Source organism: Macaca nemestrina, chromosome 13, assembly GCF_043159975.1.
Source record: "Macaca nemestrina isolate mMacNem1 chromosome 13, mMacNem.hap1, whole genome shotgun sequence".
Taxonomy (NCBI): Eukaryota; Metazoa; Chordata; class Mammalia; order Primates; family Cercopithecidae; genus Macaca; species Macaca nemestrina.
This window is the reverse complement of record NC_092137.1, coordinates 32,539,474-32,553,272: the sequence shown is the minus strand read 5'-3', so window position 1 is coordinate 32,553,272 and position 13,799 is coordinate 32,539,474. Positions and strand designations below refer to the sequence as shown.

The window sequence follows — 13,799 nt, the reverse complement described above, 5'->3', positions numbered from 1 at the left end:
GTGTGGTGGTGGGGGCCTGTAGTCCCAGTTACTTGGGAGGCTGAGGTGGGAGAATGGCGTGAACCCAGGAGGTGGAGCTTGCAGTGAGCCAAGAGCCACTGCACTCCTGCCTGGGCGTAAGAGCGAGACTCCATCTCAAAAAAAAAAAAAAAAAAGTGTAGGAACAATTGGACATCCACAGGCAAAGGAAAAGGAAAAAAAATTATCCTGAAAGCAAAAAATAAAAAGCCTAAACATAAAACATAAAATTGTAAAATTTCTAGAAGAAAACGGAGTATTCTATGTGACTTTGTGTGAGGACGGTATTTATTTATTTACTTTTTATTTTATTTATTTATTTTTTTTTTTGAGACAGAGTCTCGATCTGTCGCCCAGGCTGGAGTGCAGTGGCCGGATCTCAGCTCACTGCAAGCTCCGCCTCCCGGGTTTACGCCATTCTCCTGCCTCAGCCTCCCGAGTAGCTGGGACTGACTACAAGTGCCCGCCACCTCGCCTGGCTAGTTTTTTGTATTTTTTTTTTAGTAGAGACTAGGTTTCACCGTGTTAGCCAGGATGGTCTCCATCTCCTGACCTGGTGATCCGCCCGTCTTGGCCTCCCAAAGTGCTGGGATTACAGGCTTGAGCCACCGCGCCGGGCCGTGAGGACGGTATTTAAAAAACAACAACAAAAAATATGTAGACGTTGACAATTTAGATTACATCTAGAATTTTAAAACTTCTGCTTTTTGAAGGATACTTAATAAAGTGAAAACAGAGTCCGAAGACCAATAGATAGCATTTGCAAAACACTCATCTGATAAAACTGAATGCCTTCTTTATACTGAGTATTTCTTTCAAGGTATATTATATCATTAATCTAACTAAAGCGCTGCTGGATCTTTCACGGAATACCAGAGCCTTTATTAAAAACAAACATAAACTAACATTCTTCTTGGGCCACAGCTTTGTGGACCCTATTAAACTAGGCCATAGAAATGTACTGGGTATATGTGGGGTGAAGTGAGGTGGAGAAAATTCCTAAGCAGTTTTTGTGGCATATAAACCTCAAAACATCTCTGCTGAAATACTAGATGTGACTCAACTACAAACAAGATTAATAATCCTTTAAAAAATGTTAGAGCAAATGTATTAAAAGTTTAGTATGAAAATCTCCACTGTTGTGAACTCTGTGAATCAGACTATGCTAAAGCCTGCAGAGTTAAAATTAAAAAGCCTAGTTAAAAGAAAAATAAAACAAATGGTGACTAATCTTTACTCCTCAGGTGATTCTATTTATGTCATTCAAAATTTCACAAAATCCTCACAAAGTATGTATAAATATTGTTTATTTGAATAAAATTAGATGAAAAAGTGGCAAGAGCCACTACTGCCTTATTCCTGATCATTAATTTATTTGAAACAGAGTGTTGTTCTGTCCCCAGGTTGGAGCACAGTGGCACAATCAGGGCTCACCGCAGCCTCCACCTCCTGGGCTCCACTAGTTCAATCAATCTCCTGCCTCAGCCTCCACAGTAGCTGGGATTACAGGTGTATACCCACACCACCCAGGCTGCTCTCAAACTCCTGGGCTCAAGCGATCTCCCCACCTCAGCCTCCCAAGGTACTGGGATTACAGGCGTGAGCCACTGAGCCCAGCCCTATTCCTTATATTAATGGAGATTTTTTTAAATACTCAAGCATGCCAGATGTTTCATTAATTATGTAATTTGTTCATCATGTAGTTTTATTGTAACTTCAAAAAACAAAATAACACTTTATAATTCATTAAGTTTTCAGCCAGGCACGGTGGCTCAAACCTGTAATCCCAGCACTTCGGAAAGCTGAGGCGGGCAGATCATGAGGTCAGGAGATTGACACCATCCTGGCCAACATAGTGAAACTCCGTCTCTACTAAAAATACAAAAATTAGCCGGGTGTGGTGGTGCATGCCTGTAATCCCAGCTACTCGGGAGGCTAAGGCACGAGAATCGCTTCAACCCAGGAGGCAGAGGTTGCAGTGAGCCAAGACTGCACCACTGCACTCCAGTCTGGCAACAGAGCAAGACTCCATCTCAAAAAAAAAAAAAAAAAAAAAGTTTTCATCAGAAAGTAATGTTGGATTTTAAGAAATATAGAATGAAAAACAATGACATTAATAAGAGATATATGATATTGAAACATTCATGCATTACAATCATCAACCCATTATGGTCAAAATTTATTCTTATAACAGAGTCTGATTTTGTTAATAAATTTATTTAGAATTTCTACAGAAGATTAGTATGTAATTTTCTTTTATAAGCTCTATTTTTCAGGTTATCTTATATATAAAATCACTGGTAACTTTAAACAGCTTCAAAATAAATTTCACCTTTTAAAAAGCTTTTAATAACTATTAACCATTAAAAGCAAGTCAACTGTATTCCTTTCATTTTAAAGACATTAGAGACAGAAGGACTTGGGAGAACCATAATGAAATGAAATGAAAACAATCAGGAAACACACCAATAAATCCTTCCCTCTTCCTACTGTCCTCCTGCTTATTTGCTTACAGATAAATTCCCAACAAATGTTAAAGAAAAGTATATTTGGAGAATTACATGTTACTTCTATATCAGGAAAAAATTAGTACACAAAAATTTACCTTTCAGTTGAAAGTATATGAATTAGCTTGAGCAAAAATTCACTGAATATCTGAGGACATGTTGAAGAAAGATGCACTTGTAATCGAGTAAGAAATTCTTGCATAGCTTGTGTAGCTGTGGGACCAACCTGAAAAGAAATGTATATTCACTGAAAACTGCTTACTGATAACATGTTAAAAATCACTCATTTAAAAATTATCAGGTATAAAGTCAAAAGCTATACACTGTAACTTTTCATAGGAGAAAAGCAAAAGTATTAATGATATCAGGAAATGAATTTTTTAGGTCTTGATGTATTTATTTTGAACTGCAAATAAAAATACTGTTAATACTTTTTCATTATGGTTTATACAACACAACTATATTAGGTTTATTGAACTCAATACTGAAAAAAGTTCACCTGAATTACACAATAAATACTTTTATAACGCTTTCTAGAGTATAAATAACTTCAACATAGATTTTCACAAATAACTTTCTTAATTATCCCATTTCAAAATCAAATAACTCAGGAGCAGAGAGGTAAAATGATCCATAAAAGGTCATGTTTCTAACAACTAGCAAAGCAAGCATAAGCTAAGTGAAAAACAAAACAAAAACTAAATAAAAATAAATTTATACCAAGTCAAAAAAAAAAAAAAAAAAAAAAAAACTGCTTCCCCAAACTTCTAACTCATCAATGAAAGAAATGATAGTGAACACTGCACTAAGTAACCTGAAGTACATTTTGGAATGTGCTCTAACACTTCTACATATTATTCTACTTGATCCTAATTTGGCTTGATGAACAATTCATAAAACCTTGGAGGAGTTCTAGAAAAATAAAACAGAACATAATCCTCCAAACTATTTTAGAGTTAAATAAAGTTAATTTCTGATACTGAGCATACAAATCATAGCTTTCTTATCAAAACTTCCTATACAAAACCAAGATATCAGTAGGAATGCTCAATCTTCAACAACTTAAAAAGTTTTAAAAAGTTATTTCCTCCTGTCTTTTATTAAAAAACAAAGAAAATATTATTTTTTGCAATGCCTTGTTCACTGACACCTAGCTATACCAATAACTAGTTATGTAATTTGGGGCAATGTAGCTGATGCATGTTTTCTTACATGTAAAATAATTAAGTCAGAGTTGGTGATCCCGAGGAGTCTTCCTGTTACAAATTCAATCAATCTTTAAGTATAATAATCACTTGATAACATGTCTCTGCCCCTACCAAAACCCTGTCCCAATCTAATTGTAAGTTAGTTTCCTCTCTCTTACTTGTTCCTTGTCTCATTTATTTTATTAAGACATATAAAATTAAAATATATTAAGTATTAGAGTATTGACTAAAGTTCTATGAAGGCAGATATTTGATCTTGGTAAATACTGTATCTCTAGTAGCTAGAATAAGCACATAGAAGCCTCTTAAACACCGAATAAATGAATTAATAGGAAAAACTGGACTGTTGAGGACAACTAAATCAGAATTTATCTGGCAGCAAATCCAAGAATTTTAAAATGATAAACTTGCAAGATAATCTTGAATAACCTTGATTTTAAAAGATGTTTTAAATGCTAAATATATTTTTACTTTAAAAGAAATATAATGAAGTAGAAATAATTTACACAGAAGCAGTATAACCTAACAAGAAATTAAACTGATATAAAGGAAAATTTACAGCGAAACAGAAAATGTTTATAAGCCCTGAGCAATATTATTTTTTGCTAAGCAAAATCATTAACATCATAAAACGTTTAAGGTAAACTGATAATCTTGATGGAAGTAATCAAATATGACATATTAAAATGTATTTTGATTCCAAAATTTTTGAAACGTTTCTCTACCTTTGCAGTATTTACTCAGAATGTCTCCAGTTATCCAAAATTAATGCCAAAAATATGTATCTACATGAAAACCTAGTATCACTGTTCTAAGAGGTTAACTTACCACCTGCTATTATTTAGTGTCAGTATAGCGATTATTACAAATAACAAAACCTTTTTTTATTATATTGATACATAAAAGGCTATTATTTAATACTTTAGCAATTAAAAAATTACATAGCTTTACATTACAAATACTGTTTATTGAATAGTCTGGGCATATCCCAGGCTAAACATCACATTACCTGTGGACTGTGTTGATTTGTTCCATGTGGACTGGTGCCAGAAAGAAATTTCACTAATACATGAATAAGGTTTGGATCTGAAACCAACAAATGAGCAGTACTCTCCTGAGTTCCAATGGCACTGCTGGAACCAGCTATAAAACATTTTTAAAAAACCTCTTAAGAAATGAACAATGAAATAATGGAAATGCAGTATTTAAAAGCATCTTTTAGTTCCAAGGAAAATTCATATATTCCTAGTAATTACAGTTTATTAAAGGGGTTTCAATTTTTTTTTTTTTTTTTTTTTTTGAGGAGTCTCGCTCTGTCACCTAGGTTGGAGTGCAGTGGTGTGATCTCGGCTCACTGCAACCTCCACCTCCTGGGTTCACGCCATTCTCCTGCCTCAGCCTCCCAAGTAGCTGGGACTACAGGTGCCCGCCACCACACCTGGCTAATTTTTTTGTACTTTTAGTGGAGACGGGGTTTCACCATGTTAGCCAGGATGGTCTCAATCTCCTGACCTTGTGATTGGGCTGCCCGCCTCAGCCTCCCAAAGTGCTAGGATTACTATCTACCATCTGTCTCCTCTGCCTCCTTCTGATTGTGAAAATACCTCAAGCTTAATGTACATCTTATTTAGTACAGTCAAATAGAAAAGATATAACTAGGTCCTGATTCTTATTTGGAAAGCCTATTCTAACTATCTTCCCCTTCCAGAAACAGTCAGAGATCTACTTTTCAGGTAAACTTTTGAGTTTTCTAAAATAAGTTATGGCAAAATTATTCCTTTCTGCATGTTAGTTGTATACAGGTTAACTGTGAACTAACGTACAGGCAACACAATAGTTTTCTGAGATGAATAAAATATTCTTTTTGCATGAAATCCACCTTCAGTATCAAAGTGATGCTTTTGACCTCATTTTTGGAAAATATATTCCAAATGAAAAAAGATAATAGCATTTTAAAGCTAAGCAATTATTTAAATTATTAAACAAAACCCAGGAATCTAGTTATGTATGTTTATGAATATAATAATGAATAAATCATTTTTAAGTACAAAGGTATCTTAAAAGAATAACATAAAAACTTAGATGAAATGTAAAAACCTGCCTTTGTACTCTAAAAGCAATTTTCTTTTAGTAAGTTTTTAAAAGGTAAAAATACGATTTGAACATCTAACAAGACGTATGAGACTGTATTATCAAAGTAAACAAGCACAAAGGATATACAAGAACTAATTCAGAAGAGACATGTTAAAATAAAAAACTCAATCACTTTTATTGGAGACACAGTCTTGCTCTGTCACCCAAGCTGGAGTGCAGTGGCGTGATCTAAGCTCACTGCAAACTTCGCCTTCCAGGTTCAAGTGACTTTCGTGCTTCAGTCTCCCAAGTAGCTGGGACTACAGGCGACCACTAACTTTTGTATTTTTAGTAGAGATAGGGTTTCACCACGTTGGCCAGGCTGCTCTCAAGCTCCTGACCTCAAGTGATCCACCCGTGTCAGCCTCCTAAAGTGCTGGGATTACAGGCGTGAGCCACCACATCTGGCCAACTCAATCACTTTGACAAGTATACCACTCCTTGGAAAATTCTGTTTTAAGAATCCAACAGTAGAACACTAAAGTACATGTCAGAGATTTAAATGAATAAATTTATGAACTTACAATTAAGCTGCATGTTTGTCATGAGTGTTAGGCTATGAAGCACAAGGCACCACGTCCGGAGCAAAGTATTGGGATACCAAGCTAGCACTGTGAGAAAGCTAGTTATTGATGCTATGCAGAAAAGAGAAAGGGAAAATATTTTTCAGAAAAACGTTTATGAAGAATTAAAAGTCAAAAGAATAAATTAAAAAACAAGACAATATTTCTTTAAATCAGCTCTTTAGTATCTCCAAAACATGCAAATAAAAGGAATTCTCCATTAAATACAACTAAAGCGTGAAGAATCAGTAACATTTTAGGATAAAGTTTAAAGTTCAGCCCACTACACCTGAAATGAGATGTTATCACTATCAGTTTGTTGTACTTTCCAAACTATAGGCATTTCTACTTCAATACAATTTACTAAAAATCCTCACTCTACAAAACTGGCAGCTGAAAACAAAAATGGATACTGGAAAAACTGGTATTATAGGCGTGCGTCAACACAGCCGGCTAATTTCTGTATTTTTTTTCTAAAGACGGGGTTTCACCATGTTGGCCAGGCTGATCTAAAACTTCTGCCCTCAAGGGATCTGCCCACCTCGGCCTCTCAAAGTGCTGGTATTACAGGTGGGAGCCACTGTGCCCAGCTAGGAATAACTATATATATACATATATATATATATATATATTTTTTTTTTTTTGAGACGGAGTCACCCAGGCTGGAGTGCAGTGGCTGGATCTCAGCTCACTGCAAGCTCCGCCTCCCAGGTTTATGCCATTCTCCTGCCTCAGCCTCCTGAGTAGCTGGAACTACAGGCGCCCGCCACCTCGCCCGGCTAGTTTTTTGTATTTTTTAGTAGAGACGGGGTTTCCCCGTGTTAGCCAGGATGGTCTCAATCTCCTGACCTCGTGATCCGCCCGTCTCGGCCTCCCAAAGTGCGGGGATTACAGGCTTGAGCCACCGCACCCGGCCGGAATAAGTGTTTTTTACTCTTTTGTTTTTTATATATATTTAATATTTTTCATAATAAAATTAAAAACAGATGAAAACAAATTTTATAATAATAATAATATAGTGGAAGAGATGGAAACCTATCAATTAAAGAAGAGTTGGCTGGTGCTGAGACAGTGCAGATGTAAGTAGAACCCATGACCCAGTGGGGCTGGCACTAACATTGGAAGACTCACTGTGTAAGAGCCAAGCAAGCTACAGGATGCACCACTCAAGGAAGAAAGCATCAGGAACAGATTCTCATTTTTATTTTTCTTTAAATATAACTAAAATAGATTCCTGTAGCTAGAGCTGAAGGCTAATTCTTTTCCTGTTGTATTATTTTACTACCACCATTCCCACACTCTTATATTTGCCAAGAAACACACACAACTTCTACAGGAAACTGACAAGTTTCTCCAGCTGACTAATTCCTCCAGGGGCTAACTCATAGTTTTAAAAAATGAAAAATAATAAACCAACCTGCTTTGACAGATCAGACAAAACTTCAAGAAAATATAAAAGAGTAACAGAACATTGTAAATTTTAGTTGCATACAGGCATACCACAGACCAGAGAGTAAGAGTCTTCTATTCTCAGCAAGGTCTCCCTGTATCTTTCCTGCTAATCAGTAAGTCAGTGCATCTTTTTAAAAAGGTATTCTGCTTTTTCCCCACTAGAATGTTATAACACTTAATGACAAAGATTAGGTATATTTTAACCTAATAATTACCTTTTAAGCTTGTTATTTAGACTATAATGATTTTTCTCCTAATAAATCTTACCTTGATTTAATGAAATGACAGGTATTCTATTAGCATTATATAAAAATATGTCTGCTCCATTTTCTTTGTTTCCAGATGAACTAGAATTCAGGCTCAGTGTGAGCCACAACTGGAGAAGTGACTCCAACTGAAAAAGAATGAAAATTGACAGGAGAAAAATGTACCTATTATATTATGAAACACAATTTAAACAAAAATCTTATGTTTAAATTCTTGTCATGAGTAAATAACCTTTTCTATTAAACACTTCTTCTTCACACTTAAAAGCATCTTCTAGTTAATTAGTTGATCAGCAAACACATCTTAAAATTCTTGAAGACACAAAATTTACCTGAATTAAAACTTATAAATTATCTCATAAAAAGGTTCTTCTAAATTAAAACAGGTGATTCAAGTCATTTTTTTTTTCTTTGAGACCAGGTCTGCTATATCTTGAACTCCTGGCCTCAAGCCATCCTCCCGCCTCAGCCTCCCAAGTAGTTGGAACTGTAGGTATGTGCTACTGCACCTGGTTAATTTTTTTACTTTATTAGAGACAGGATCTAGTGTTTTGCTGCCCAAGCTGGTCTCGAACTCCTGGCCTCAAGCAATCTTTCTGCCTCAGCCTCCTGAGTAGCTAGGACTACAAACTCAAACTACCATGCCCTATGATTCACGTCTCTAAATCACAGGTGTGTGTATGCGTAGTAGGAATTAAAGTACTGAAGCTTAAAATCATTAAAATTATCAGTGGTCCATCATTGAGAAACTGTGATTACTTCGGTAATCAAAATATTTCTAATGTTTTTCCAACTGAATATAATAAAGAACTCATCCCTGACAGGTTTAGAATGAACTTCCCAGTTAGTTTCATTTTTTGCCAGGCTAACGTTAATATGTAAAAATACACCATTTCTCCTGAAGTCATACCTGAACATGATGGACTTGAAGCATGGAAAAAAGTTTGTTGAAACAAACATTTAACATTGGGACAGATGATAACTGTATAATAAGCTGGCTGGTTTGGTTTGCTGCTTGTAAACCCCCTAGAAGGGAATCATCTGTTCCAGTGGGAGACTGTGATACTGAAAATTAAACACAAGTATAATTTTATACATAAAGTATCAGGATATGTGTTAACTGGTTATTCATATGTATAAATAGGTTAAATTGTTTTTAAAAATCAAAACTGCATTCTTTAGAATGGTTCAAAACAGTATTTAGTATTTGAAAAACGAGGTTTTATAACATTACTTGAAAGTAAAAAAGACAATGACCAAAGAGAGAAGTTCCCAAATTCATAGGACTCAATCAATAAAAAAAGGCAAAGAACCTTTTCTAGCAATTTTTATTTGCATTTTTTTTCCAATTAATAAAGGAGGGAAAGTAAAGGGAAAGAAATAAGACTCCTGACTATTATTGATAAGGCAGTTTTAGAATAATCTAGATTCTAATTTAATCATCTTTAACAATGACTATAGATTAGAATCATCTGGGGAGCTTTCAGAAGTTCTGATGCCCAGGTTACATACGAAACTAATTAAATGAGAATATATTCATGGGAACCACAGAAATACAAGGACACTAAGAGCTTTATCATATATTTAGAGCCTTATTTTATTATTATACTAAAAAGAGAGACAGCTGTGCAGAGGATAATCAAAAGATAGACTATAAAGAGGATACACCAATTTCAAACAGATTTTCTTTTTTATTCTTTTTTTTTTTCCAAATATCCTTTCAGTAGAATTACAAAAAGATATTCTAATAAGTAGTTTTAAATAAGAAATGTCTAATAAAGAAAAGGGCTGCTTTGGGCAGTACTGAGTTATCTCTAATCATGCAGACACTGGACCCTACAAAAGGGATCCCCACATTGCCTGGGAGATAAGATACAAGAATATTTGTGTACCAGTACTAAGATTATAGAACACTAGGCCACTCCTTCTGTTTTTCCTTTTTCCCTTCCTTTGATACCCTCTAAAGCAAGAAACAAATGAAGATTGCAGACTGAAAGAATTCAATTTAACATAGGGAAGATCTTAAAACTCTAATTTCTCTGTTGAAATGGTTGTGAATTCTCCATAAGAGAAGTATCTGTAATTTTATTGGGTTCTACCTACTATCTCTACCCCTTCTTCACTCTGCCCTAGAGAAGGTGAAGCAATATGCAGGCCTAAGAAAACAAAAACCAGCACCCTCTTCTCAGCACTGCTCCCCAATCTGTCCTTGAAAAACACAGTGCAGGGGCCGGGCGCGGTGGCTCAAGCCTGTAATCCCAGCACTTTGGGAGGCCGAGACGGGCGGATCATGAGGTCAGGAGATCGAGACCATCCTGGATAACCCAGTGAAACCCCGTCTCTACTAAAAAATACAAAAAAAAAAAAAATTAGCCGGGCGAGGTGGCGGGCACCTGTAGTCCCAGCTACGCGGGAGGCTGAGGCAGGAGAATGGCGTGAACCCGGGAGGCGGAGCTTGCAGTGAGCTGAGATCCGGCCACTGTACTCCAGCCTGGGCGACAGAGCCAGACTCCGTCTCAAAAAAAAAAAAAAAAAAAAAGAAAAACACAGTGCTATTTCAACTGTCCCCTGAGGTCTATCCAGTTCCAGACTTGCGTAAACCTCATCAAGGAAAGCAAACCATAACGGGATGGCCAGCTCTTGCAGGCTACCTGTTTCTTGTAACACAGCCATGCCCATTCATTTACATATCATCTATGGCTGTTTTCCTGCAACCAAGTCAGAGTTGAGTAGTTTCAGTACACACCATATGGCAAGCAAAGCCTAAAATATTTACTATTAGTCCTTTATGAAAAAGTTGGCCTTTCTTTTCTGTAGGTTATTAGGTAGGAAATCCTCTCAATTCTGGCGTTCAGTTAACAGGTCTATTTGGCTGTCATCCTACACTATATCCTCTATCCTAGTCTTTAAGGATGATAAAGATGTTACTATAAAAAAATCTATTTCATCATAAATTTGGAATAGTGCAATGAACTCACAGGCAGGTATGCAGGCTTCCATAGGAATTTTAACCTTACAACAATACGGTAAACAAAAAATCTCCACAAAATACAGTGGAGGTTTCTACACTGAACTGAGGGCACTACACGGAGGTATTCTGCATGACACTCCCTGCATTTGTTAATCCTTTGTCTTAGTTTTCAACTTGCTAGTAACTTGGAGCCGGGAAAGTGCTACATACTAAGTCCCCTCAGACTCACATCATGGAATTTAAAAATCTGTCCTTGATGAATCCTGAAAATGATGAAGAATTGAATCATTCACCTCAATACTCTAAAAATGGTAATTTTACTTACACGCAGGAGATGTATTTGTTAATGCCTGTAAAATGGAATCTGCTTCCAGGGTAGACATCATTTTCAACATGAGTTCTGCTTGCTGTTCAAGTCCAACTTCTAGGCGAGCATCCAGGGCTACAAAAAGCAATTGAAAGAAAAAGAAAACATTGACAATTATTACTCATGTCCTACCTCCTACAATAAAATGTTGACATCTGAACCCAAAAGAGGATGAGGAGGAGTCTGTTCTTACAGAACAACCACCTAGCATGCAGTATCAGAGCCACAGCAGGAGAAGAATATCTGTGGAAAGGAGGGTAGAGACAGGCAGTTGGTTATACAGAGACAGAAATATTAAATAAGTGAAGCAACAATAATGGAAACAAAGACGTTAAAGATAATGAGAAACAGGTTTCTTACTGTCAGAATAAAGTGCTATAAATACAGAAAAGAAGAAAGCTAAAATGAACCCTATGGAATTAGATTAAATCCAGATACACTGATGTGAACTGATCATATTGAAGATATACAGACAGATATAGAAATATAGATGCCAAGTGTGTGTGTTCACACGCACACACAAACACATACTCCCTAGCTCTGTCCACCAGGAGGAAATGGAAACAGTCCCAAAATAGCAACACATTTATCTATGACGAAATCATCATTTGTTAACCACATTTGTCCTTTAAAAGTTTTTGAAATACCATGCTCCTTTAAGAAGTGACTAATTCCCGGGGGGGGCAGATTAAAGTAAAAGATGAACCTGGGCTATCATGTTTTGCCAGAGAACAAGGAAGTGCTAAAACAATGATGAGAAAATCTCAAGGGGGATCCTAGTGGTCAAATTTGAGACAATTTGAACATCAAAAAACAGATGACAACACTGTGAATATACTCATTGACAGTGAACTACACACACACACAAAATGGTCAAAATAATAAATTTGCCAGGTGTGGTAGAGTATGCTGTAATCTCAGCTACTTGAAAGGCTGAGGTTGAAGGACTGGGCTCACCCAGCCTGGGCAACATAGTGACACCCTGTCTCAACAAACAAAAAGGAAAAATTTTATGTTATTTACATTTTTCCACATTAAAAAAAAAGTGATAATAAGGTATAATTCACTGAATAAAAAATCATGAGTCCATTCAAAACTAAATGAATAAACTATTACAGTAACTTTTTCTGTTTTTTTTTTTTTTGAGTCGGAGTCTTGCTCTATCGTCCAGGCTGGAGTACAGTGGCATGATCTTGGCTTACTGCAACCTCTTCCCCCAAGGTTTTAGCAACTCTCCTACCTCAGCCTCAGCTCCCAAGGATTATAGGTGCCCGCCACCATGTCCAGCTAATTTTTTTTATATTTGTAGTAGAGATGGGGTTTCACCATGTTAGCCCGGCTGGTCTCGAACTCTTGACCTCAGGTGATTCACCTGCCTTGGCCTCCCAAAGTGCTGGGATTACAGGCGTGAGCTACCGCGTCTGGCCAGTAATTTTTTCAAAAAGAAACTTTGTAAGGAACAGGGTAGTTATAGTTTCCAAGTACCATTCTGCTCCCCAGCCCCCAAAAAACTTTTTATAGCAGCCGGGCACGGTGGTTCACACCTTTAATCCCAGCAATTTGGGAGGCTGAGGAGGGCAGACTGCTTGAGCTCAGGAGTTTGAGACCAGCCTGGTCAAAATGGTGAAACCCCATGTCTACAAAAATACAAAAATTAGCCAGGCGTGGTGGCGCACATCTGTAGTCCCAGCTACTTGAGAGACTCAGGTAGGAGAACTGCTTGAGCCCAGGAGGCAGAGAATGCAGGGAACTGAAATCACACCACTACAATCCAGCCTGGGTGACAGAGCAAGACCATGTGTGTACCCCCAAAAAACCCAGTGACAACAAAACATTTTTACAGAGGGGAAAAGAGTAACTTTACAAGGGAGAAGTCGAGCAGACAACTCATTCATCAAGTGGTTAAACTTAACATCACCAATAGTGAGAGAGATCAAAATCATGGGCCACCTAATTGAATGAAATGGAGGGGGGAGCATTATTTGTGGGATATTCCTGCAAAGATACATTAACTCAATCTAATCACAAGGAAATAGCATACAAACACAAACTGAGGATCATTCTACAAAATAACTGGCCTGCTATCTTCAAAAGCATCAGTGTCATGAAGGTCAACTCTGAGGAACTACTGCAGACTGAATGAGACTAAAAAGACATGACAATTAAATGCAATGCATTATCTTCCCTGGGCTCTTGTGCATAAAGAACATTATTTAGACAACCACTATAATTTGAATGGGCTCTCAGTATTTGATAGCAGTAACGTTAATTTCCTGATTTTAAGGGAATATACTTCTTGCTGTGTATATGTAGA

The 13,799-nt window shown here is 36.7% G+C and overlaps 1 protein-coding gene across 10 annotated transcripts in view; it reads right to left on the bottom strand.

Annotated features, from left to right (window-relative positions):
- The window catches only part of LOC105464812 (baculoviral IAP repeat containing 6), a 259,579-nt gene that overhangs the window by 123,274 nt on the left and 122,506 nt on the right, over window positions 1-13,799 (bottom strand). For all 10 annotated transcript variants that reach the window (XR_011611589.1, XM_071076482.1, XM_071076475.1 and 7 more), the window contains 6 exons: window positions 11,444-11,560; window positions 9,058-9,212; window positions 8,149-8,275; window positions 6,391-6,501; window positions 4,743-4,876; window positions 2,624-2,751 (listed from right to left, as the gene is read on the bottom strand). Coding sequence is in view for 9 of the 10 variants with exons in the window: in XM_071076482.1 (XP_070932583.1) it covers window positions 2,624-2,751; window positions 4,743-4,876; window positions 6,391-6,501; window positions 8,149-8,275; window positions 9,058-9,212; window positions 11,444-11,560 (772 nt within the window). In the remaining variant the exon portion in view is untranslated. The remainder of the gene's footprint in view (window positions 1-2,623; window positions 2,752-4,742; window positions 4,877-6,390; window positions 6,502-8,148; window positions 8,276-9,057; window positions 9,213-11,443; window positions 11,561-13,799) is intronic.